Source organism: Orbicella franksi, chromosome 3, assembly GCF_964199315.1.
Source record: "Orbicella franksi chromosome 3, jaOrbFran1.1, whole genome shotgun sequence".
Classification (NCBI taxonomy): Eukaryota; Metazoa; Cnidaria; class Anthozoa; order Scleractinia; family Merulinidae; genus Orbicella; species Orbicella franksi.
Window position 1 is genome coordinate 17,323,829 of NC_138147.1, and position 22,816 is coordinate 17,346,644.

Below are 22,816 nucleotides of genomic sequence, written 5' to 3' on the forward strand. Positions count from 1 at the left end.
AGTTGATTCCGGTGAAGCACCACACACGGACGGCCAGATAGGCTTCGCCTTTTTTCTCTAGCCACGTAACTGGAAAACTGATTGACCCCGGCGAAATGTATATTACCCGGAAAAGGGGGGGGGGGGGGGTGTACTTCTAGAAAAATCGCGTGCCCGTATCCGAAAACCCTTACCCTATTTAAGACAAAACCATGTGATTTTCTCAACCCTATTTAGTCTATTTATGAACTGACCAAAAATTTGAAGGAAAAGAAGAGAAACCTATTTAAAACCTGACCTTTAAATCAATACCCCGTTTTACGCCTGTCTTATAATTAGCTCCCTAATTGAGAACGATGTTAACGTTTAAGGCATTGCAAAGGGCTTTTGTTGATGTTCTTATCGATAATGATGAAAAGAAGTAGCATCTTATAAAACGCATACCTAATTCAAGACTGGAGTGCAAAAACCATAACCTATTTGTTCTATTTGAGACCAAAATGGTCAAAATTGATACTCTATTTGATACGCCATATAAGTGAGTACCCCCTAGGGGGGAGGAGGTATAGCGAGGCCTATGAAGAAGGCAAAAGAAGACTAAGGAAATGCAATGTGGGATTCTTTGGGTTCAGAGAAGGAGGCGGAGCTGGACTTTTTAAAGTTTTCGTGGGTATGGTAGAGATCTGTCCATAGAGGGTCTGGGGCGAGATTAACTGATAGCTGATGGTCAAATGTCAGCCGAGATTGACGTGTTTTGCTGATCACTAAGCTGTGAAACACCGCCCAAAATTTAGGACATTTAGGTATTCATGAGTCACGACTGCTGAGATTCCATCATTCCAGCGCTCCATACTAGAAAGCATAACGATATCAAACGCAAGACGAATCTGAAGATCTTCTTAAAAGTCTAAAAAATAGAACGGAGCCGTAGCCCGACAAGTGACATTCCCACTCCGTCCTGCTGCGGTCATGGTAATTTTCTCATTTGAGAGGTTACCAAGCTTTACGTTCTTCGAACGGTTGTCTAGATCTTGGCGAACTTTTCGAGATCAAATGGAAGAGAAAGCATCCTGTAGAGTGTTATCTATTCAAAGTCACGTTGTATCAGGATATGTAGGAAACGACTCGGCGACATTTCCACTTCAGGTATTAACGGTAACTGAATAAGTGTGATTAATTACAAATGTAATCTTACGTTACACTTGTACTGCGTTACAGTACAGTATGGGGCCCAGTTCTCGGCCACAAAAAACGTAAACTTGTATTTCTTACCTTGGAATAGCCGCAAGGACTTAAAATTTCACGCATAACTAGCTTTAGCATTCAGTTTACACGTGTAGAGCTATCGACTGCTCAACGCTGTTTTCTCCCGAGTAATAACGAAAATGGAGGCTTCGTTCGTGGGCCCAGTTATCGGCCAGCGGGCCCAGTTCTCGGCCACGAAAGAGTGCACGCGATTCCTCAGAATAAACAACGCTTTATTACCATTTTTTGTTGTTAAATCACTTATAAGGCTTGTGTTTTGATATTTCGATCACAAATTATCCTTAAGGAGCTTTGTTTCATGTTAAAAAGGAAGTTTTTTGCACACCTAGTTTTTCTCTTAAGTTTAGTCAAGCGAGGCTAAAAGAGGGTTGGGTATTACAAACAGGGTTAAGGCAGAGCTCATAGTTTTCGGCATGCCACTCCATTACAGCTTTATTTTTACAACTGACTTGACACGAATACTCCACACAAAACTATGAGCGCTTTTAGTTTTGAAGGCGAGCAGGGTGGCCGAGAATAGGCAAATAAGCAAAAGTACTAAGGAAATATTGAGAAGAGAATTTAGGTCAAAGAATTAAACAGGCCAGGAAAAGTTTATATTTAACAGATAGCTTTATCACTCTACATCCTTTATGCCAAGAATTGGCTCATTTGGGCTTTCAAGACGGACAAAATATAAACTTGAATTAAACCATGTAATTCGAGTAGCCGTAAACAAACATGTTTTCGGGGAAACCAAATTCACCTACCTTCGCGTCACCTCAGTGCTCACAGAAAAACTTGGCAGGACGAAACAAAACTTGGCAGAATGGAAGACAAGGAATCAAGCTACCTTTGTAAACAATTGGTTTTTATTCAGATTCATTTGTGGCGTGAAAAATAAACGCTGAACAAAAAGTGGCTGAGAACTGGGCCCCACACTGTACACCATGTGTATTGTGCTTAAAGAAAACAATAGCCACAATACACTTACATCAGGCAAACTGATCATTATTAGAACAGCTTTTGATTTTACTGAAGTTGTTGGCTTGTTTCCTTTGAAAGCGCACGTGAAAATATCCTACCCCCTAAAGAATTTCGAGACAAGTATTTGGGCTAAACTCCAGAATACCTGGCCACTTTAGCATCTCATTGAATAAGAATAGCAACTATTGTTATATACCTTGTTCTTCAAAGCACACTGGCACATGTAATTAAAGTGGCCGGGTATTCTGAATTTCTGACTTTAAAGGTGAAATTTGATTTCACTGGGTGTTACAACTGGATGTGTACTTGAAAATAAATAGACTGCAGTCTGTTTTTCTATCGAAATTCAGCAGGGGTTATGAGGCAAGACGCTTTAGCCTAAAGGGGAATGGGACCAGACATGGGTGCAGCACACACAAGAAGAATTTTTGTCTCACCTTCTTCCCTACTCGACCACGGGCATATCACCCTTTTGCATTCACAATCACCAAACACTCATCTTAGTGACCCTTAGAGAAAAAACTGCCTGCCAGTAGTCTAGAAAGTAATAGAAAAACAAGACTTTCTCAAAATAGACAATACAGTGAAACCTCCTGTAAGGGACCACCCAAGATGTTCAAGCCTAGATGGTTGCTTACGGTTGCTGGTCACATATGGTAACTGCAGAGACTTACCCCATGTTTTAAACATTTTATGCATGTGAAAAGCCAATTTTGAGAAAATATTCCGTACTTGCCATTGAGAAATTTCTGTCTCTCGTACTAGCAAGGAATGCAATAATGTTACAACATTTTATTATCCAATTTCTGCCCTATTATCTGTCAAGTAGTGACTTACGGAAGGTTAAGAACAAAAGAAAATTTCAAACTGTTAGCTCTAAAAGTGTTGGTGGTTGCTTACAAGAGGTGATGGCTTACAAGAGGTTCCAACTGTAGTCATTTGACTCGGAAACTTTCAGTATTTTGGAAAACTGGTCACTCAGGAGAGGTGGTCACTTATGAGAGGTGGCCGCAACTGGAGGTTCCACTGTATCTAATTAGATGGCAGTCTAAAGTGTCAGATAAATGGCTATGAACACAAAATAATAAAAACTGATCTTTCCCTAAAGCTGTGAGAGACAGACCTGGTAACTGTGTCTGAATTATGATACAAGGGTTATCAATCAAAGTCAAATTTCCCGGCCCTGGGACCCAATCCCACAATCAAAAGTCCAACTGGAGGAATGGTCCTAGGCAACAAATCCCCACCTCTTGCCTGCATCCCTCTTGTGGGATAACATTGATACTTGGTCTTAATCCCTTTCTTTAACACTTTCTCAAAAATGCACACCATCAGATGCTCATTGACTGAGTAGTGATTATAGATATTATTTTGTTATTGGTTGTGATAACATGACTAAGACAGCTGAGAAAAGCAATGCCTAAAATCAGCCAATCAGTGCTGGTGGAATCCCAGGGGGAACTCCCATATAAAAAAGACGGGGTTCCATGTGAGAAATTTTGAAAAAAAACCCTAAGAGGTACCAAGATACTCTTTTGTGGACGTGGCTTGAAATTTATTCCACCCCTAAGTGGTACCAAATCTAAAACAACACATATATCCTGTCACATTTTTTCAGCTCAATACCCTAAAAGGTACTGCAAAAGCTCCTGCTGTGGACCTTTTAAGGCTAAACGCCCTAAGAGGTACTAAAACCTTTTTTTTTTTAACTCTTTAAAGGTAGGACATGTACCCCTGTCCTTTTTCCATGGGAGTCCCTCCCGGGGTGCAATGTTCTATACTGTGAGATATTTATGAACACTGACACTCGGTACATGGCTTGGTGGAGGAATAACAGTTTTTCTGAAACCAACAAAGTGTTTGGATCTAGAGAGGTCTCCTTGGAAAACATTTTAAAATAATTTTGTGAACATTATTTAGCTAATTGGAGTGATGTTTACAGTGTAGGCTAACTAGGTTAACTGGAGCACTATTAAAGCTAACGTTGTAAACCATAGAGCTATTACGTCATTTTGCCCTTTTGTGCTTTAAACATGCCCATGAGAGGTAAATACTCTTAGTCGCTTATAAAAATGCTGCAGAAACATGAATTAACTCTGACAGTATAGGATGCTTGTGCGACACAGACTTCCCTGTGCCCTAACACTAAAATAAATTAAAATCACTTAGGGGAATTGTGGGAGGTGCGGCGGCCTCATGGTTAGTGCCCTTGACTCTGGAGCAGGTGGCCTGGGTTTGAGCCCTGGCTGGGGAAATTGTGTTGTGTTCTTGGGCAGGACACTTTACTCTCACAGTGCCTCTCTCCACCCAGATGTATAAAATGGGCACCGGCGAATTTAATGCTGGGGGTAACCCTGCGATGGACTAGCATCCCATCCAGGGGGGAGTAGAAATACTCCTAGTCAGTTCATTAATCATGCTATTAAAACCGGGATAAGCTCCAGCCTGATGAGCCACTTGGCTTGTATGCAGACTTTACCTTACTCAGGGGAATTGTTATTTTAGTGTTAAGAGTGAGGAGACTTTCTTACTTATTGTTGTTATTTTCAGGTTCTTGGTTTTGATGTTGACACGATCAATTCGGTTCAACTCTCTAACCACACTGGTTTGTTTGACTAGACCTTTTAACTATTTTTTAAACTTTGTATGATAATGGCAAGAAGAACAACCATAAAAGACCAACATTTATTTATATTTTGCAATTATAATTATTATTAGCATAACTGAGTGATCAACTGACGCAGCAAAACCTGTGTCCATTTTGTTAATATAACTGCTGCTTCATTGTGCCTTTTTTTACAAAATGTTTTATTTGATTAGTGCAGTGATTGGTTAAGTACATGAGAATTTCTTAAGAGAGTCATTGCCTTATACCGTCTCGCACAATCAGTTTTAACCAGCTAGGTCTTACAAGTTTTTGTAAAATTTAATCTTGCTGAAAATATAAACCATCGGTGTGCTATGGTTTTTTGGGGCTTCACTCATCTCCATGCATTCTTGACCAGGTTCATTATTTAATGTGGTCCCTGGTAACTTAGCGTCATACTTCACAAAAAATTGTGATATTAGCAAAATTTGTTCTTATTCTGTAGTTTGTTGGTTTGTTTCTAGGATATGAACATGTTCAAGGTCAAGTTTTGGATGCTAAGGAACTCAAAGTCTTGTTTGAAGGACTCAGGCTGAACAATTTACACCATTTCTCTCACCTTCTGACAGGTAGAATTATAATATATCATAACATAATAAGTGCCAGCAAGTGTGTATTAGAACTTCCAGGAGTAGGAATTTTTACCCTAATTTATGATCACTTTGTGTGCCGATGACAGAATTTGTATTCTTGTAACGTCTGCGGTGACTGGCAAATTCCAAAATGAGACGAAACAAAATGAGCTCTAGGCGTGTCGCGACAAACTAGTGGGTGGGACTACTTTACAGGTTGTCTCCAAGGGTAGACAAGTAAACAACGGAAAACCAAAGTTGGCGGTTATCGGCGATTTATTGCATCAACATAAACGATCGTAAACTGAAATAACAATATGTAACGAATTTCTATCAATTTAGCGGAAAAGTTGCGTAACAAATAGTCAAAACTTACACGAGACAAACTAATGATTTGGAATCGATAACATAACGAAATTGAATAACAATACATCAAAAAATAGCCAATGTAAATACTACGGTAAGATACTAAATAAGATTCGATCACAGAAGTACACAACAAAAGGAACTAATTAACAGCTCAATGCTTTCGAGCCTAAAAGGTGGGCGTTCACTCTAGTAATGTTCAGAACACTTTCTAATTTAGACAATTATAAATCAATTAACATTGTACAAATGTTCCTTTGTATTCCTTCACCTATAGCTATAAAAAACGTAACCTAATCAAAATGACAAAGGTACTCACATATCGGTCCCGCTTGAGCCAAGGGTTAGGAAATCAAAAAGCATCAAGAGGTTGACAAGACCACGCGAGATGGAAAGAAAAACTACTTTAAAGGGACGCTATCTCAGCTTTTATATGCGCGTGGTGATGCTTAAAGGTCCGATTACAAAACCAATAAAAAAGAAGTAAACATTGTAACTATGTTCGTAACTAAGATAAAGAGACAATTAATAACTAATCAAAATTGACCTTTGTCTAGTGTCCTTAACAATTCTATTTGTTAAGTCTTAGGTATCTTCAAGGTAGTCCTTTACATAAGCCCTATCGGCTTCCCTGGGCTTCCTTGCCTTATACATTGTTATTTTTTAAATATTTATTAATGGAACAAAATAAACAAACAAACAAACAAGCCCTCATTTTAACGTACTTGATGCAGAAGGGTTACATGATTACTGGTGATTACTGAGAATAAATGGAATGCAGCACAGAGAACACTAAGTCTTGGTCGCATAACAGTGCTAATAAGGTCTTCGAAGCATGTTGTCTTCCTCTTGATGCAGGACCTAAAGGTTCATGACCCTTATGAATACTTCCAGAAGAGAATGAGAGAGCATGTTTGTAGGTGCCTTATTTTCATGACATATTTTTCATTCCTTTTTTTCAGGTTATGTAGGTTCTAAATCATTTTTAGAGGAGGTACTGCAAGTTGTACATCAGCTAAGAAAAGCCAATCCCAACTTAGTGTTTGGTATGTAAAAGGATGCTCTTTGTGCTATAGTTGAACATGGACTTGGCTTGATGCAAAGTTTACCATGAGTGATTATCTCTCTTGAAAGTGAACACATTTTTTGGTACCAAAGAAGTCTACTTACATAATAATTGTCCACTGCATTTGCTCTCATTATATCCGTTGAAATTGAGTTAACAGTTGTTTATTTATTTTTTAAGTTTGTGATCCTGTCATGGGAGATGCAGGCAAATTTGTGAGTAAAAAAATTTCAACTTTTACCTCACAGTAATTGATTCATGTTTTAATATCAGTCATCCAGCTTTTATGGAGGGAGACATGGGGATATGCAGTGTTGCGGTGTTGATGTTTTTTTAATGGGGTGATGTGGTGAATAAAATCTCAACTTGCAGTGTTGTGGTGATCTCAAACCCTACGGTGTGCGATGTTTGTGTTTTTCACACTGCGGTGTTCAGTGAAATGAAATTGTTTGCAGCGCTGGCCAGGGTTTTTTTATTTGCCTTTCTCAAACCTAAATTTGACCTAAATTTAGCATGTAAACTTCGTTAATCCATGCTAATTTATGACAAACACATACCATTGAGGTTAATAATTTGTAACAAAATACAGACCATCACTTTCTAGTCAATCTTCAATATGCTTCAGCAGCCAATCCAAAGCTGTTTTCATTTATACGTAACTTGACAAGTAACTCGACCTCTGCCACCCGGAGCTCAGTGTTCGGTAGACACATGGAGGAGCGAGGACAGAAACAATCCTGAAAATTCTGGAAACGCCAAGGCCGAATATAATGTAATATTGACTGCGCAGTTTTTTTCTACGAAAAAAGGAAAGGGTGGTGAAAACTACCGGCCACAAAATATGTTCAGATGTTGCATGGGCAGGGAAGAAGGAAGGCTTTCTAAGCTAAGGAAGCTTTGTGAATTACACACGTTTACTATTTTTTTCCTTTTGCTATTCAGCTTCATCTATAGGTCATTCTGATACCAGTCTATACCTTTTTTTTTTTATTTTTTTTTTTTTATTATTATTATTAATTATCTATTTTTTACAGCACGCATACTTACATTATTAATTACAAAAAACTACGTATAAAACTACAACAATACAGCTACTTACGCTAATTACAACTTGCTCTAATTACAATGCTTGACGAAACAACAGTATTATTTAAACCGCTTACGTTACACTACTTTTTAATCGCGGACAATTACTACAAACTTTTACTACGGTTACTAGAACTAATGAAAACTGCAAAAAAAAAAAAAAAAAAAATGACAAAAAAGCGACAATTTACGGTATATTTAGCTATATTTACAGTTTAACTTGCACCTTTGCTCTGCTAGTTTCTATTTCTATTTTGTTTTTAAGGATAGCCAAGAAAGCGTCTAAGAAATAATCTTCCTCATTTTTTGAAGCGGTGTAAATATAATATTTTGCAATTATTGTACAGAGGTTTAAACCGAGACACAGAGGCATGGTGTCTGTGATGCCGTAAAGTATTTGTGCTTCAGAGAGCGTGATTACAGTATTGTTTTTTCTGTACCACCAATCAGTAAACTCTGTCCAAAACAGCTGGACGTTGGGGCAAGTTACGAAGAGATGTGTAATTGTTTGCTTTTCAGCACATAAATGACAGCGGTCGTGCTCTTTAATACCAAATTTATGTAATGCAGCATTGGTGGGTAAAATATGGTGTACAATCTTGAACTGAAACATCGAGAGTTGAATATCTTTAGTGGCCTTGAAAGGCATCATGTACGTTTGATAAATTTGCTGGTCGTTCAGATTAGCTCTTTTCAGTCTTTTTTCGGCGGTGGCAGAAACGAACTTCTTTTCAACAAGGTAGTTAGTAGCAAGTTTGCAAGAGAGCTTCTCAAGGGGAATTCTATCCATGTTTGTAGGTTCCTTCGAATGCGGCTGTAATTTGCCTTTCAAAGTTTTAATCCAGTTAGATGGAATTGCTTGGCATAAACCGTAATAGGTTAGAAAGTTAGTTTTAAGGGCAAAGTGAGAGCAGAAATCTCGGTAAGATGTAAATGTGTCACCGTTGAAGATATCTCTAATTTTTTCTACACCCGCTTCATGCCATTCTTTGTAGTACACTGAGTAGTTACCAATCCTGATGAATCTATTGTTCCAAAGAATTTCATCAAGTATTTCCTCTTCTGAGGATGGTCCAGTCTATACCAGTCTATACCTGCTCCAAGGTCCTGCGACTTTCTTGACCTTCCATTTTTTCAAACGATTATCGATATTGAACGCAAACACAGCTAGCTCCAGAAAGCAATACTTTCAGTCAAGATAGGGCTTCAGTCAGAGGGTTTATACACCAAGAAAAGTGAGCAAAGTAAAAGAAGAGAGGGATCTGGAGGTAAAAGCCATCTCTCGAGGCTCCTCTCTTTTTTCTTTGTCCGCTTCCTAGTTTCGTGCAAGGTTTCTTCACAAGAGCAAGAAAACTGATTTACAGGCATCAGAAGTATCGACATATGTGCAATGAAAAGCGTTGTGATGTGTTTATTTTGTGAAAAACTGTTGAGGTGTAAAAGTATTATTTTAGGTGTAGATGAACGAATCATGGTGCTAAAAATATGTGTTGCGGTGATGGTGTTTCGTTGACTTTTCTTGCGGTGATGCGGTGTTCGTTAATTTTTTTTGCAGTGTTGTGGTGTTCATACCCTCCCCATGTCCCCCTCTTTATGCCCATGGAAAGTTTGGAAGGCATTAAAGAAGCATAAGAGTTGTTTGAGAAGCAGCCAAGATCAACTCTAGCTTCTTGATTGCTCGTCTGTATTATAACTCAGTGATGCACAGCTAAAAGCATGAATCAACTTTATTGTGTGATAACGTTGCCAATGGATTATGATGCTAGACTAGGGTATAGCCAGGGTATAATTTATGATTATCATTTATGAACCCAAGTTATAGACCTAAGGGTTTATGGAAACCTTTCAAAGATAAAACTTCTCTGCTCAGGCCAAAGCAGTCCTAACAGCCAGAGCTTGTCCCAGTGTCCATAATGTGACTAGAATTATTATGACTAACTTTGCGAGCAGGCAAGATGAACCAAATGTTGTTCTGTGATTGGCTAAGCAAACAGGCCAAATGGGCCCATCTTGTCTTGCCTGCTGTAACCCATGAGAAAATGGTGTCCAGCATGCCTTATAATGAATCTTTTATTGACCAAGCTTCTTTGGTTGACTTTATTAGCCTCAGATTGTCTTGTTTTTGCATGTTTATAGACTGAGGTTCATGAGGCTAACCATTAGGTGACTATGCAGCACATATAGGATAGCTTTTTTGCGAAAATTTGAGTTCTCCCAAAGTCACTTGTGTAGTGCTTACAAGTGCACTTCCAGAAAAATTACATCTACATGCGCACCCCATTTAAGTTCACTGAAAACTCTGAACAGATGAAGGGGAGTCTCAGAATTCCAAAATTGTTTCGCACAGTATGAAGCTAACTGAAAATTCCAGAGGGAATGAAAATCACTAAACGACTCCACTGGGGATATTGATATTTTCTTGAACAGCGCATTCCATACTCTTTACATTTGTCATGCTAATTCCACTTAGTTTATGAAACATTCTAATTAACATTTCTTTGCTCTTTGTATCAGTATGTTCCTGAAGAGTTAATGCCAGTGTACAGAGATCAGTTGCTTCCAATGGCTGATATTATAACACCAAATCAATTTGAAGCAGAGTGAGTAACTTGAAAACAGGGGTTTCATTAAGGGCCAGACAGCAGGGAAATTGAGGATGATTAATTGTGTGACTGGTTTGACCATCTAGAGAATTGTTTTTTTTTCTTGTAAAGAAGTTCAGTTCAAAAAGGTTTGCCTCCCTGTGAAAACCAATTACCTTCCTGCCGAAGACGTTAATGAAACCGCAGTGAAAAACCAGATGGGCTCGATTTATTATTATCCAGCCTGTTAGTCACACAAATAATCTCTTCCCTGTAGCCATGAGCAACGCAGAATCATGAAACCCAGAACTAGGGCAAGCTTTATTGAAGAAAGAATTAATCTACATTTTGATGTTCAAAAAAGAAAGGGTCTCTAACTTGTTTCTTTGGATTTTGTCCTGGTGAAAACACTGACACACCAAAACAAAAATTACTGAGTTGTAGAAACACTCTTTAAAGTTTTGGAAAACTGTGACTTTCCACAGCATTTCTCACCCTCTTAAACTTCCCCTTGTGTTTCTCAAACTTGGGAGAAATGAGAAACCTGATGGAGCTAATTAGAAATAGACTGATGTCATATCAACTGATCATGACCTTTGACCATTACCCCAACATTTGGTTTATAAATTAACATAATTTGTGTGAGCTTTTTTTTAATAGGCTTTTAAGTGGTGTGAAGATAACCAATGAAAGTGAAGCTTTTAAGGTAACATCCGCTACCTTACAAAAAAACAACCAGGCCCAGTTCAGACATTGTACTGCTACTGCCATGCCAAACTTAATTGCATAAATTTAGCTTTGACTGTTGCATGGCAGAAATACAACTCTGATTCAAACATCTTGCCAGAGTTACACCAAATTCAGGGATTTTAATGGAGCCAAGTAACAAGTCTCCTTGTAACTCCCTGTGGAATCCCTGTGGGAACACTATCCCCCCAAATACCTAAAAATAAATTATAAATTGTTTGGTGCTGCACTTGCTCCGTACTGCCACAACATTAGGCCAATATTCCCCAGTATAACCCTCGCTCTTGGTTAGTAAGAGATTATTATTTTAGTCAAATTTGAATTTTGGCTTGATTCTGGTGGAAGTTTAATACAAACAAAGAAATCAAAATTCTCATTAATGGGTATTTCATAACTGACTTCGTTTAAAAGAAAAATCTTGAGGAGTTAGTGTTGCTTTTTAACAGTTCTTTTATCAATTTACTTCTATGCTGTTTCTTCATGTGAAGGCAATGAAAATACTACATGAAAGGGGCACAAAGACAGTGGTAATAACCAGCTCAGAGCTGGGTGACAGCAAAACACTCATAGCCCTTGGCAGCTCACTGAATGGTCAGTGTTGTTGATCTTGTTATTGCTCTTTTTATTTCTTTGTCTCACTGAAGAACCTTTACTCTGAGGCTCAGATTAACCCTAAGTTTTAAGAACATCCCTAGTCCAGTATTGGCCCTCTCTCCGTCATGCAATGCCATGCTCCCGAGAGAGGGCGAGAAGTGGACTAACATGCCCCAGGCTGAGAATCACCTGAGGAAGTTTATTTTATCAATTTTGTAAACAACAGTATGAACTCTGCTAACATACAAAAACCTGAGTCTATACAGTACAGAAACCAAATAGTTTTAGGAGCATACTTGTGCATAAACCTTGAGCTTGTCTTATTAAATGGTTCATTGTAGAAACATTCGGTTTTATGTGCCCTAATAAGTTTGTTGTCAACCCGGCATTGATTCATTGAAGTGTTAGCTTGCGTAGCAGGCGAAAAACGACGGAGATGGGAAGGGGGAGCGAGAGCGGGGGTAGAAGGAGCGCAGGCTATTGAAGTGCCAGAAATGGTAAGAACATTCCAGGCTCAAATGGCGAAAAAAAAAACAAAAGCTAAGAGAGTTCAACCTCAATCCAAAAATTAGACCTCCTTACAAAAAAAGGAGTGTACAAGTCAACACAATTTAAAGGCTCTGTTCGGGTTTGATTGTGTCACCTTGATTTTGTTTAGCTCGTGTGGGAACACGTTATTGCTATGTTTTGGTCATTCCTTTGCCAGCCTTAAATGAAAAAATTGTAATGACGTTTGTTTGCTCTTTGACCAAGGTACAAAGAGATGCATTAGGATGGAGATTCCCAAAGTAGACGCCATATTTACCGGCACTGGAGACTTGTTTGCCAGCTTACTTCTTGCGTGGCTCTACAGACACCCTGACGATCTAGCCCTGGCTTGTGAGGCCACGGTATCAACAGTGCAAGCTGTGTTAACGAGGACTTTGGCTCACGCTCAACGTAAGTCAAGTGAAATGTGAAACATCCTAAGGCTTTCATGAACAATGCAGGCATATAAGCACCGTATAGGGGCTTTGTCTCTACTCAAAACCCACGCAAGACAAGCTTATCATGAATGACACCACAACAGGTTAGGGGCGGATCCAGCAGTTTTCAAGGGGGGTGGGGTTGGTACCTTGGGGCTGCAGAATCAATAGGGAATGTTCCTAAAGTGTTGCAATTTGAGAATTGGAACCTAAGTGAAAACGGTTTCACCAGAAACACGAGCAATGCCACAAAATAGAAATCAGTAATGAGGTATCTGTCCGGAGAGTTCGCCTTTATTTTTGCCATAATATTCACAACCCTTTTCAAACTTCTTGTGTTTTGCTCCCCCCCCCCCCCTCCCTAAATCGGCCCCTTCAGGTGTACCCAAAGACTTTATTGTCAAATGAATATTTTGGCTTGAAAGGTGGCCTAGTAAAAGAAAGAACATAGTTAGCCGTACCTTTCCTAAACTGAAATACCTCGTTTGAAATGTATCCAAGCAAACTGGGGTTCTAGTAAACGCATGTTTCGGGGTGCATGTGAGTTCAAAGTACGGAACTTGATATAGTGAAAGGGTCATTTTGCAATTTATGTGCGTTGGCTGTTGGGCTGGCGTTACATGTCTTCGCTACACAGTGCTGACGAGCTCCAAGAAGGGCGAAACAGCTGTCCACTGTTGCGATCCTACTTTATCGGTTCTTGTCATGTTGGTGTCTCGAAACGTTTTTCACGTAGTATCAGTCTTGCAGTTTATTGTTTGTCTTCATACATTTTTTGGCTGATCAGATCTCTTGTAGATCCTAAGTTGGCAGCGTTTATCGTATGCGGTCCCTTGCAGTTTCTGGTTTCTCATCTAGTAATGTGCCCGGGCCCCTCCCATTTTAAGGGGGAGGGTTGTCGTCTCGCTTGGTAGTGGTGTAAATCACGACTTTTGGTCTAACTTAGGGTGTTCATGACGAAACGCCCTTATTTTTGGCCGTCAAAGAATCTATAGGGTGCACTCGAAGAAATTACAATAAAAAACGTTGTAATTTTGTTTTTAAGTAGTATCTTTTAGGGGTAAAATAGAGCTCGAGAGAGGCCCAGGCTGGTCTCCTTTAAGAGTTTACACCTTTTGCTGTTCATTTACAGGAAATATCCATTCATTCGGGTCCAAATTTGTTTCATTATGGTCAATATACTCTCATTAACACCAATATGACCTTCATTTACGCGTAGGGAACGTTCAAGAATAACACTTGAAAATGTCTTAACATTCAAAATCATCAAAAGATAAACAATACCTTCCTTTGACATTCATTGGCTGTAAATGTATTTTCATTTTCGTCGGAAATATTGAATTACACCTTTTGCTGTTCATTTACAGAAAATATCCATTCATTTGTGTCCAAATTTGTTTCATTAAGGTTAATATACTCTCATTTACACCAATATGACCTTCATTTGCGCGTAAGGAACGTTCAAGAATAACACTTGCATATGTATTAACATTCAAAATCATCAAAAGATAAACAATACCTTCCTTTGACATTCATTGGCTGTAAATGTATTGTCATTTTTGTCGAAATAAAATTCGTTGTCACGAAACGACAATCATGTACACTTTTGGACATTCCTTTTTCAACAAAAGACTTTCAATTACAGAATTTGCATGAGCACTCACAATCAAGTGCATTATCATACAACCATATCCATGAAGGCGACAATCTTACGTGCGGTGAGACAAACATTACAGCCGTAATAAAATTTATTTTTGGAAGAGAGAATATCAAATTTGCTGAACGATTTATCCCTCAATTGCCTCATTATTGATGCATCGTGGCAAATATGTTTGCATGAAACGATACCATTGTCCACATTTAGGCCCTGATTATTCTTTCGCTGTGTTCAAATGGGATTCTATTTCTTCGTGGCATTTGTGGTGAAATCTAACTGTCACTTTATCACATGTATACTGTAGTGCGCCCTCTGAGTTGTACGCCAAAGATTCGTAAGAGGCTGAATTTACATCTGCAAGGGGAGGATTGTGAAAATACGATTAAAAAAAGGTACATACGGTCCCTAGTTCTATAGTCAAATTTTCGAGGAAAATTGGGCACGATATCTCTGTTCAAAAGAACTACGCTAATGAGCTATTGTTTTCTCTTAATGTTAGGTGAAAACACGGTAATGTCTGTCTCAACGAACTAAAGATTGTCACCTTCACGGATATGGTTGTATAATAATGCAATTGATTGTGAGTGCTCATGGAAATTCTGGTACTGAAAGTCTTTTGTTGAAAAAGGATTGTCCAAAAGTGTACATGATTGTCGTTTCGTGACAACGAATTTTATTTCGTTATAAATTACCTCGTGTGTGCATTAATGAATTAAAGTTGTTTAACGCACTCCAGATTGTACGGGAGGCTTTCTGTCGACTTTAATCTAACGGGTAGTACGCCTTTTTCTATTTTCATTATCTATTTTTTTTTGTCTTTAGGACTAGCTGGCGAGGGAAACAGACCGACACCTGGACAAATTGAACTACGTCTGGTTCAGAGTCTTGATGATATTAGGAATCCAAACATAACATTCAAAGCTCAAGTAGTTTCAGATTGATCAAGGGTTGAATGTAGGGACAGGTATCTGTAGGATGTAGTTTTGCTCAGAAATTTAATGAATGATCAGTTTTAAATCAAGAGAATTTATTAGTAAGACCAAAAATGTGATTTTTTTATTTAGTGTGGTTAGCTAAGAGAATTCAGTCAGATTGTATAGTGTTTGGTCAGGGAATAAGTTTTTCGTTTACATGTAAGCTGTGCTGTTTCGGTCGGTAGGTAGAAGCACTTGGGAGTTTACAAGGAAAATGAATTTTTTTTAAGCCCGGGGCAAACGTTCTCACAGCAAATATATCCGGCATTCTCCTGCCGTGGTAACTTTGTTGGGTCTTTTTGCACAATGTTTTGTTGGAAACTTGATTTGAATCAAACTTTCATCTAACATGTCCTAGCAGGGTAATCAAATAGTTGCGATAATTGGGACCTTTTCTCACGGCTTTAGATTAAAGATCAGCTGATGGTCTGAACAGCGGCTTGAAGGTATGCATTTCCTCCATCTTTTGGATAGTATAAAGAAGACAAATCGATAGCGAACAAAAATGCTTCTCGCTCGCTCACGTTCGATCGCCAACTGGCCATCTTCGCGCTCGTTCTGGATGATTCCTCAAGAGTGAACGTTTGAAATGTAAACAGCAGCTCTGACGACTTAGCTATTTGTAATCGAACGACAGTTCAGCCTGAAGAGTTTTTACTACATGGAACTTGCTGGAGATTTCAAGATTCATCGTACACGAGTATTTCGTTGTACTTGCTCGTTGTTAGTGTACATATCAAAGAATAAACCATGCACCTGAACTGAAGAAAAACAATACAAACAAATATTTAAGCTGCTGCATAGAAAAGCTAGCAAATATTTTGACGCCTCCACGTATTATTTTAGTTATTTTCATTACATTTTCCCAGGTACATACTAACCTTTCGTTATAAGTTCTTCGATACAAAAAAAAAAAAATGGGAGTAAGTGAAATAAGTGATTTGAGTGAGACTGTTTGAATTGCATGCTAGTATGACGTTTCTTTAATAACATCAATCTTAATTAGTATCTGTTATTCGGTGAAAAGTAAAGTACTCGCGAAAAATCTGTGTAATAAAACGTAATTTTGTAGTCTTGTTTTTGCCTGGTTGCCTTCTGTTTGAAAAAGACATCTATGTTTCATTTACTCCAAATTCTAACGTGTCGCATTCTCTGTTGACTTTACGAAATGGTTAATCTGTTACCTGACCCCTTTTTGTAAACATTAATCTTAGTCTTTCTTAAATCCTTGAATCTGATTGGTTCCCTAATTGTTGACTTTTATCGCTGATTGATTAAAAGAACTATGTCACGGATTTTAGCCAAATTTAGACGTAACAAAATGGCCGCCAAATTGAGTGAAATACAAAAATAACCACTTAAAACAGTGAAGGAATATTTCAATGACACAACAAATACAGAAGAAGGAACAGATGCACAGAAATCAAGGAAGAATAAAACGTACAGTGATATGGGTGTTTGATAAACTATTAGGCTGATCACTTATCAAAGTCAATCTCGTTTGTTTGGCAGCTAAATAATGCCAGAGAGACATATTTGTTTTTCTAGTGAAGCTTTGTTGTTTTCATTTAGATCCAAAGATGTAATAAGTTTGAGGGAGTAGTTGTCAAAAGCTAATTGTAGTAATAAAATAGCCGAGACTTAACTCAGCCGTGACAGAGCACCTTTAAGATTCTGGTCTTTTGACTGCTTTCCTCAGAAGAAACTCAGAAAACTCTAGCACAGAGTCTATGATACATACTGATTCTTCCCAATAATAATAATAATAATAATAATAATAATAATAATAATAATAATAATAATAATAATAATAATAATAATAATAATAATAACAATAACGGCCAAGGAAGGACGGAGGGAGAGGTTTGATATCCGTAGAGGATTGTGTCAATCAAGCAAAGGTATCGCTAGAATGTTATGTTCAAACAAGCGAGGAAGGACTGTTAAAAGCCGTCAGGAGGGATGGGGATGCGAATAGAGAAACAGCTGCCAACTTTAAAGCGAGGAGAAGAACTGAAATATTCAAGACTGGAAAGAAAAGCCGTTATATGGACAGTTTGCAAGACAGGGTGAAGAACAAAGAAGTGGGGAAACATGGACCTGGTTAAAAGAAGGAAAGCTCAAGAGAGAAACAGAAGCTCTTATCATTACTGTACAAGATCAAGCAATACGAACAAACTATATTAAAACGATGGTTGACAAGTCACAGAATGACCCGAAATGTAGAATCTGTAAGCAGAGTAACGAGACCATTAGCCATATTGTAAGTTCGTGCTCGAAACTGGCACAAAAAGAATACAAAAGGAGACATGATAACGTGGCTAGAGCAATCCATTGGGACCTGTCAGGAAAATGTGGGTTTGAACGAAAGGAGAGATGGTATGACCATGTTCCAGACAGTGTGCTTGAAAATGAGGATTACAAACTTCTATGGGACTTCAGTGTGCGAACAGACCATGAAATAGGGGCTAGGAGACCGGATTTGGTGATCATTGACAAGAGAGACAAGAGCTGTCAGATTATAGATGTGGCAATTCCAGAGGATAATGGGGTGAGAGAGAAGGAAGATGAAAAAGTTGAAAAGTATCAAGATCTAGCAAGAGAAGTTCGAAAAATGTGGGGTGTGAGGACAAAGGTTATTCCAGTGGTAGTGGGAGCATTGGGATCAATACCACTGAGATTGAAGGACAATCTGAGAGCCATTGAGGTGGGCATTCCTGTTGGACTGATCCAGAGATGTGCATTGTTGGGGTCGGCAAGATTTCTTAGAAAGGTGCTGGAGATGTAGAAAGAAGAGAAAAAGTAAACAAGGGCTGTTTCTTGGCTTCCCTAGGCAACTTGTTGTTGCCCGGAGCCAATGACGAAACCAGCTTCAATATCATCAATAGCTGTGCGAATCTTTAATAATAATAACAATAATATAATAAACCCAACCCAGGGGTAATGTTTTCCTAACTTCTCTTTAACATTTAACACTAGAGACGGAGCACTCTTCGGAGTCAAAACGTATCCGAGCGTGAAATAGAATAATTGACGGATGTTTTGTCTGATTTCATTCGCCTGAACGAAAAATCAAACAAAATTTACCTGCTTTCAAGGAAGAGTGCTAGCAGAAGAAAAAGAGTAGTCCGAATTGCAGTGTGCGAACCTAATAGATGCCTGAAATTCAGGCTAGAAAAAGAGTCGAAAAAGTGAAGAATTGTTTTTTTACGCTGGGTAGCTAGTAGAACGAATGTATGACGTGGGAGATGAGAGAGCGGAAGAAATAAATAATTTTAAGGCTGGTTTTCGGCATAGTAATTGTTAGCAGGAAATGACGCGTCCCACGCAAGTACTCCTCCATCACGTGCTCACATTTCGGACAGTTTTCAGTCATGTCGGCAATCTTCTGCAATGCCCCTCCCCGATAAGTAAGCGTGACACCGCAAAATATTCGCCAAGTCATTCTCGGCGCGCAATGCATCCCGGGTCAAGGCCAGCTGGCATATAAACAACACGAAGGTGCGACAAGTGTACTGAACTCAGAAGAAGAAAAACAGGCGTAAAAGTCTACAAGTGTACCACAGAGATTTTGATACACGAAAGAAAATGGTTGTGGCTCGAGGTGTAGATCGTATCGAAAAGTCCCGGCAGATGAGAGAAGGCGGTGGATTTTTCGTTCGTAGACCCATCGGGGACCGCATCGATCAGTGCGACCCGTTCTTGATGTTGGATCATTTAGGACCGGTAGTTTATGGACCAGGAGAGGCTGTTGGGGCACCTGATCACCCTCATCGAGGATTCGAGACCGTTTCATATCTTATTGATGGTAAGGCATAACCTGACACTTTTTAAAGACCGGTCGAAATTGTCGCGTGACCGGAGCGTGTAAATTCGATTTGTGTCACAACTTGCAACTTGGCAACCAAAATTAACAGGAATAACTTTCACATCTTCCTTTAAAAAGAAAAATACCATAAAATGCTCTTTTCGATCGCAAGTTCCATGATTCAAATCATGAAATATAGTCACCTGTAGGGAGTACCCCCTCCCCTCCGGGGTCTGTGTCATAAATTAACAACATTTAAATTTGGAACTGTGTTTTTTAATGCACATACTCTCTCTTTTTAACACAGTCAGTAATTGATGCCAATATTATTCCAATGTTGGTGGAGATCCTTAGCAAGGCAGAATTTAAAACAAGAAAAGAAGCAGCATGGGCCATCACCAATGCTACATCTGGGGGAACAGCTGAACAAATCAAGTTGGTCTTAGTAATAATGCATAAATATAGAAAAGTGAAACTGTTTCCCTGATATTTGTTTTGTAAGAAAAAATTGGGGCAAAGAGAGATATGGTAACTTACTTACAATAACATATTTAATGGTAACATGATGTGGAGGTTACAGTGACCCTGGTGGTTCCTAAGTGAAGCCTGTATAGCTGGTGGGATTTCACACTCAGTGCTTTTATTTTAGCAGCGAAGCCATGAACATGAGTAACAAAGCCGTAACAGGATTGGTGGTGAGTCGAGAGTAAAACAGTGGCTCTGCGACTCACTCGTTCACAAATCCTGCCAGCTACACAGGCTACCCAAGTTCAATTCTTCTACTTTTCTACCAACTGGATTTGTTCTGAAATGGTGTTAGGTATGTCTCCCTGGTATGGGACACAAATAGCCAACTGGTAACCATAATTTGTGTTGTTAATAACTTTACTTAGTATCACCCACCTAGTGGACTAATGCAAATGCTGCATTTTAATTGGCTACGCTACTAGAGGACCATTAGTAATAGTCCTCAAGTAGCGAAATTGGCGCAATCGAGCATGACGCTGTCTTTCAATTTATTCCTAAATAAATATTTCTTCAACTTGCATTTGCTAACTTATTATTGCATTTTCTGTCCGACTAGTTAGACCCTAGCTATTAGACCCTTTGCCCTCAAGGCCACGGGTCAATAGCCCATTTTGCTTTGCCTCATGGGCTATTGACCTGTAGCCCTTTCAGACTACGGGTCTAATAATTATTGTTAAATAGCATACATTCTTACATAGCAGAGTGAGTTTGGTGACAATGAGGTGACTCACACAACATGTTTATTTTATTTATATATTTATTATTTTTTTCTTTTTTTTTTAATTTTTTTTTTTTTTTGCCTTGGTATTTAATCTTAGAAGTCTTTCCCTATGTTTTTATTTTGCAATTGCCTCTTTAAATACAATAGACACATATTTGCTTCAACAGATACCTGGTTAGTCAAGGAGTCATTAAACCTCTGTGTGATTTACTGACTGTCATGGATTCAAAAATTGTTCAAGTGGCACTCAGTGGCTTAGAGAACATCCTTAGAGTTGGAAAACAGGATGCATTTCAAAATGATGGCATTAACCAGTTCGCAGTTATGGTTGAGGAAGCTTATGGTAAGTCAGTGGGTTTTCACGCAACACAAGACCTAAAGGAGGACGTGTCAGGGGGGTGTTCTTGTCTCTTGCCTGAATTCACCCTGGTAGGGCCTTCTAAAGGACACCTTGTAGGGATTTAAATGCTTTTGGGTGTCCTCTGTGTTCATTTCAACATCATAATTGATCAAATCTGCTACATAGCTGCCAGGTACTGCCTAAGATATTGCGATTTCTTGCAACTGGCAACTTCTGGCACTGCTATCAGACTTCCCCTCCCTGGGTAGAGAGGATTCCACTCTCTCTTCCAACGCCATATGAATCTGCTTCAGTAAAACCAAACCATATCAATTTGAGAAATGTTAATTTTGCAAGGGTTCTTTCAATGCTTGATACTGAAGCAGAATTTCTTATGCGCTCCCAAAGGTAGTTGAAATTCTTGCGAACCTCTCTATTTTTATTCTCCCTCAGAGCAAGAAATAACCTGTAATAATTTTTATTTTACGGAGTTCTGCGAAGTGGTCACTATCTTCGATTAAACAACCGCGATGTTTTATTGAATGAGATTCATTTCTTGATTTATTTAAAATTACACTATTCAGGCCCACATTCCTTGTGAACCTTCGTAAAGACCGGTTTTGCCTGGACTTAGCTTGATTTCTTTTTGGAGTAACGCTGATGTTATGTTGAATTTAACGGCAAGAAACTGTTTTTTGTTTGTTGTTTTGTTTTGTTTTGTTTTTTTGTTTAGTTTTGATTGTTTTGTTTTTTTTTTTCCTTCATTCTCCAGGTTTAGACAAGATCGAATTCCTTCAGAGTCACGACAACGAGGAAATCTATAGGAAAGCGTTTGAAATAATTGAGTACTACTTTAGCGGCGAAGACGAGGACGAAAAACTCATGCCAGGCATCGATCAGAATGCGGATCAGTTTCAGTTTTGTGCTGGAGTCACCATGCCTCAGGAAGGCTTTCAGTTCAACTGACACTTGACTAAATTCCCCTGTCTGGTCCCTGCTGTGGACAAGTCCCACCCCTTTAGGCAATGAAGGAGTTGTCGACAATAGTCCAACCCTACCTTCCCCTCCCCTCATTACCAAGCCACGCACACACTTTGTGTGAAGAGCGCGCGTATACCCATCGCGTGTGAGTGAGTAGAGAGAGTGAGATTTGTTGCGGTACGTCAGCGCAAGCAGTCATTATCCAACGACCCCCGTAATGAAGACCCTGGCAAGGACCCCCAACCCCCTTTATAGGAGGCGAAAAAGAAAGTGCCCCCAAGGATAATCCCTGATAGAAAGAAACCCAAGGATAATTCCCCAAAAGAATTAACCCCAGAGGAAAGTAACCAAAGGATAATTCCTTAAAAGGATAATCCCTCGGAAGGAAGTATCCCAAGGATAGTTCCTGATAGAAAGTACCCCAAGGATAATCCCCGATAGAAAGTGCCCATATGATCATTTCCCAAAAGTATTGATCCAAGGAAAGACCCTAAAAGAAATCAAACATGGACAAATCCTGGAAAGAATTAACTCAAGGATACTCCCCCACAAGACAGTTACCCAAGGTATCTCCCTGTATTAGTGGCGATAATCGAAAAAAGAGCGCAAGAGAGTGAATAGTTAATTAGCTTTGTTCGGACTTCATCCAGTGCAGGAAAAATGCACAAAACACTTACTGAATTTCACCAAGCGAAGCCAAGAACTTTACGAAAGGCAATTTTGAAAGGCATTGGTGCCCAGATCAAACGTATTAATGAGGACAATTGAAAGTTACAAAACAGATCGATGATTGGTAGGTAGTTATGTTAGCATCATGGATTTCTTCAATGTATTAAGCGTTTTTAATTTAAGGCAGAGACTTGATATTGTGCCAGTAGCTTATCGAAGATGCTAAGAAAAGGTTGTATATACAATAAATATTCAGCGAGTTCGTAGTTTAAGAGATGGTTTTGTTAATCCTGGCAAAAAAG

The 22,816-nt window shown here is 38.9% G+C and overlaps 2 protein-coding genes and 1 pseudogene across 3 annotated transcripts in view; 2 read left to right on the top strand and 1 right to left on the bottom strand.

The window, feature by feature from the left end:
* Nucleotides 1–22,816, bottom strand: part of LOC145481600 (uncharacterized) — a 101,498-nt pseudogene that overhangs the window by 9,190 nt on the left and 69,492 nt on the right. The window lies entirely within an intron of this gene.
* LOC145481598 (pyridoxal kinase-like) lies at nucleotides 504–16,538 on the top strand. The gene is made up of 10 exons (XM_081460111.1): nucleotides 504–1,125; nucleotides 4,762–4,816; nucleotides 5,323–5,427; nucleotides 6,759–6,842; nucleotides 7,043–7,077; nucleotides 10,463–10,548; nucleotides 11,191–11,236; nucleotides 11,766–11,868; nucleotides 12,625–12,810; nucleotides 15,316–16,538. Exons 1-10 carry the CDS (start codon nucleotides 949–951, stop codon nucleotides 15,432–15,434), a joined length of 996 nt encoding a protein of 331 aa, XP_081316237.1. The 5' UTR covers nucleotides 504–948; the 3' UTR covers nucleotides 15,435–16,538.
* Nucleotides 18,521–22,790, top strand: LOC145481602 (uncharacterized). The gene is made up of 4 exons (XM_081460114.1): nucleotides 18,521–19,275; nucleotides 19,583–19,710; nucleotides 20,692–20,867; nucleotides 21,637–22,790. The coding sequence occupies exons 1-4, from the start codon at nucleotides 19,201–19,203 to the stop codon at nucleotides 21,828–21,830; spliced, it is 573 nt and encodes a 190-aa protein (XP_081316240.1). The 5' UTR covers nucleotides 18,521–19,200; the 3' UTR covers nucleotides 21,831–22,790.

What these genes read in the sequence shown, in the direction of transcription:
- LOC145481598 (XM_081460111.1), top strand. Translation starts at nt 949, where the DNA reads ATGGTAATTTTCTCATTTGAGAGGTTACCAAGCTTTACGTTCTTCGAA. An exon ending in TGGGAGATGCAGGCAAATTT is followed by an intron (nt 7,078 to 10,462) that starts GTGAGTAAAAAA and finishes TCTTTGTATCAG; the next exon opens with TATGTTCCTGAAGAGTTAAT. An exon ending in CCTTGGCAGCTCACTGAATG is followed by an intron (nt 11,869 to 12,624) that starts GTCAGTGTTGTT and finishes TCTTTGACCAAG; the next exon opens with GTACAAAGAGATGCATTAGG.
- LOC145481602 (XM_081460114.1), top strand. Translation starts at nt 19,201, where the DNA reads ATGGACCAGGAGAGGCTGTTGGGGCACCTGATCACCCTCATCGAGGAT. An exon ending in GGAACAGCTGAACAAATCAA is followed by an intron (nt 19,711 to 20,691) that starts GTTGGTCTTAGT and finishes TTGCTTCAACAG; the next exon opens with ATACCTGGTTAGTCAAGGAG. An exon ending in TATGGTTGAGGAAGCTTATG is followed by an intron (nt 20,868 to 21,636) that starts GTAAGTCAGTGG and finishes TTCATTCTCCAG; the next exon opens with GTTTAGACAAGATCGAATTC.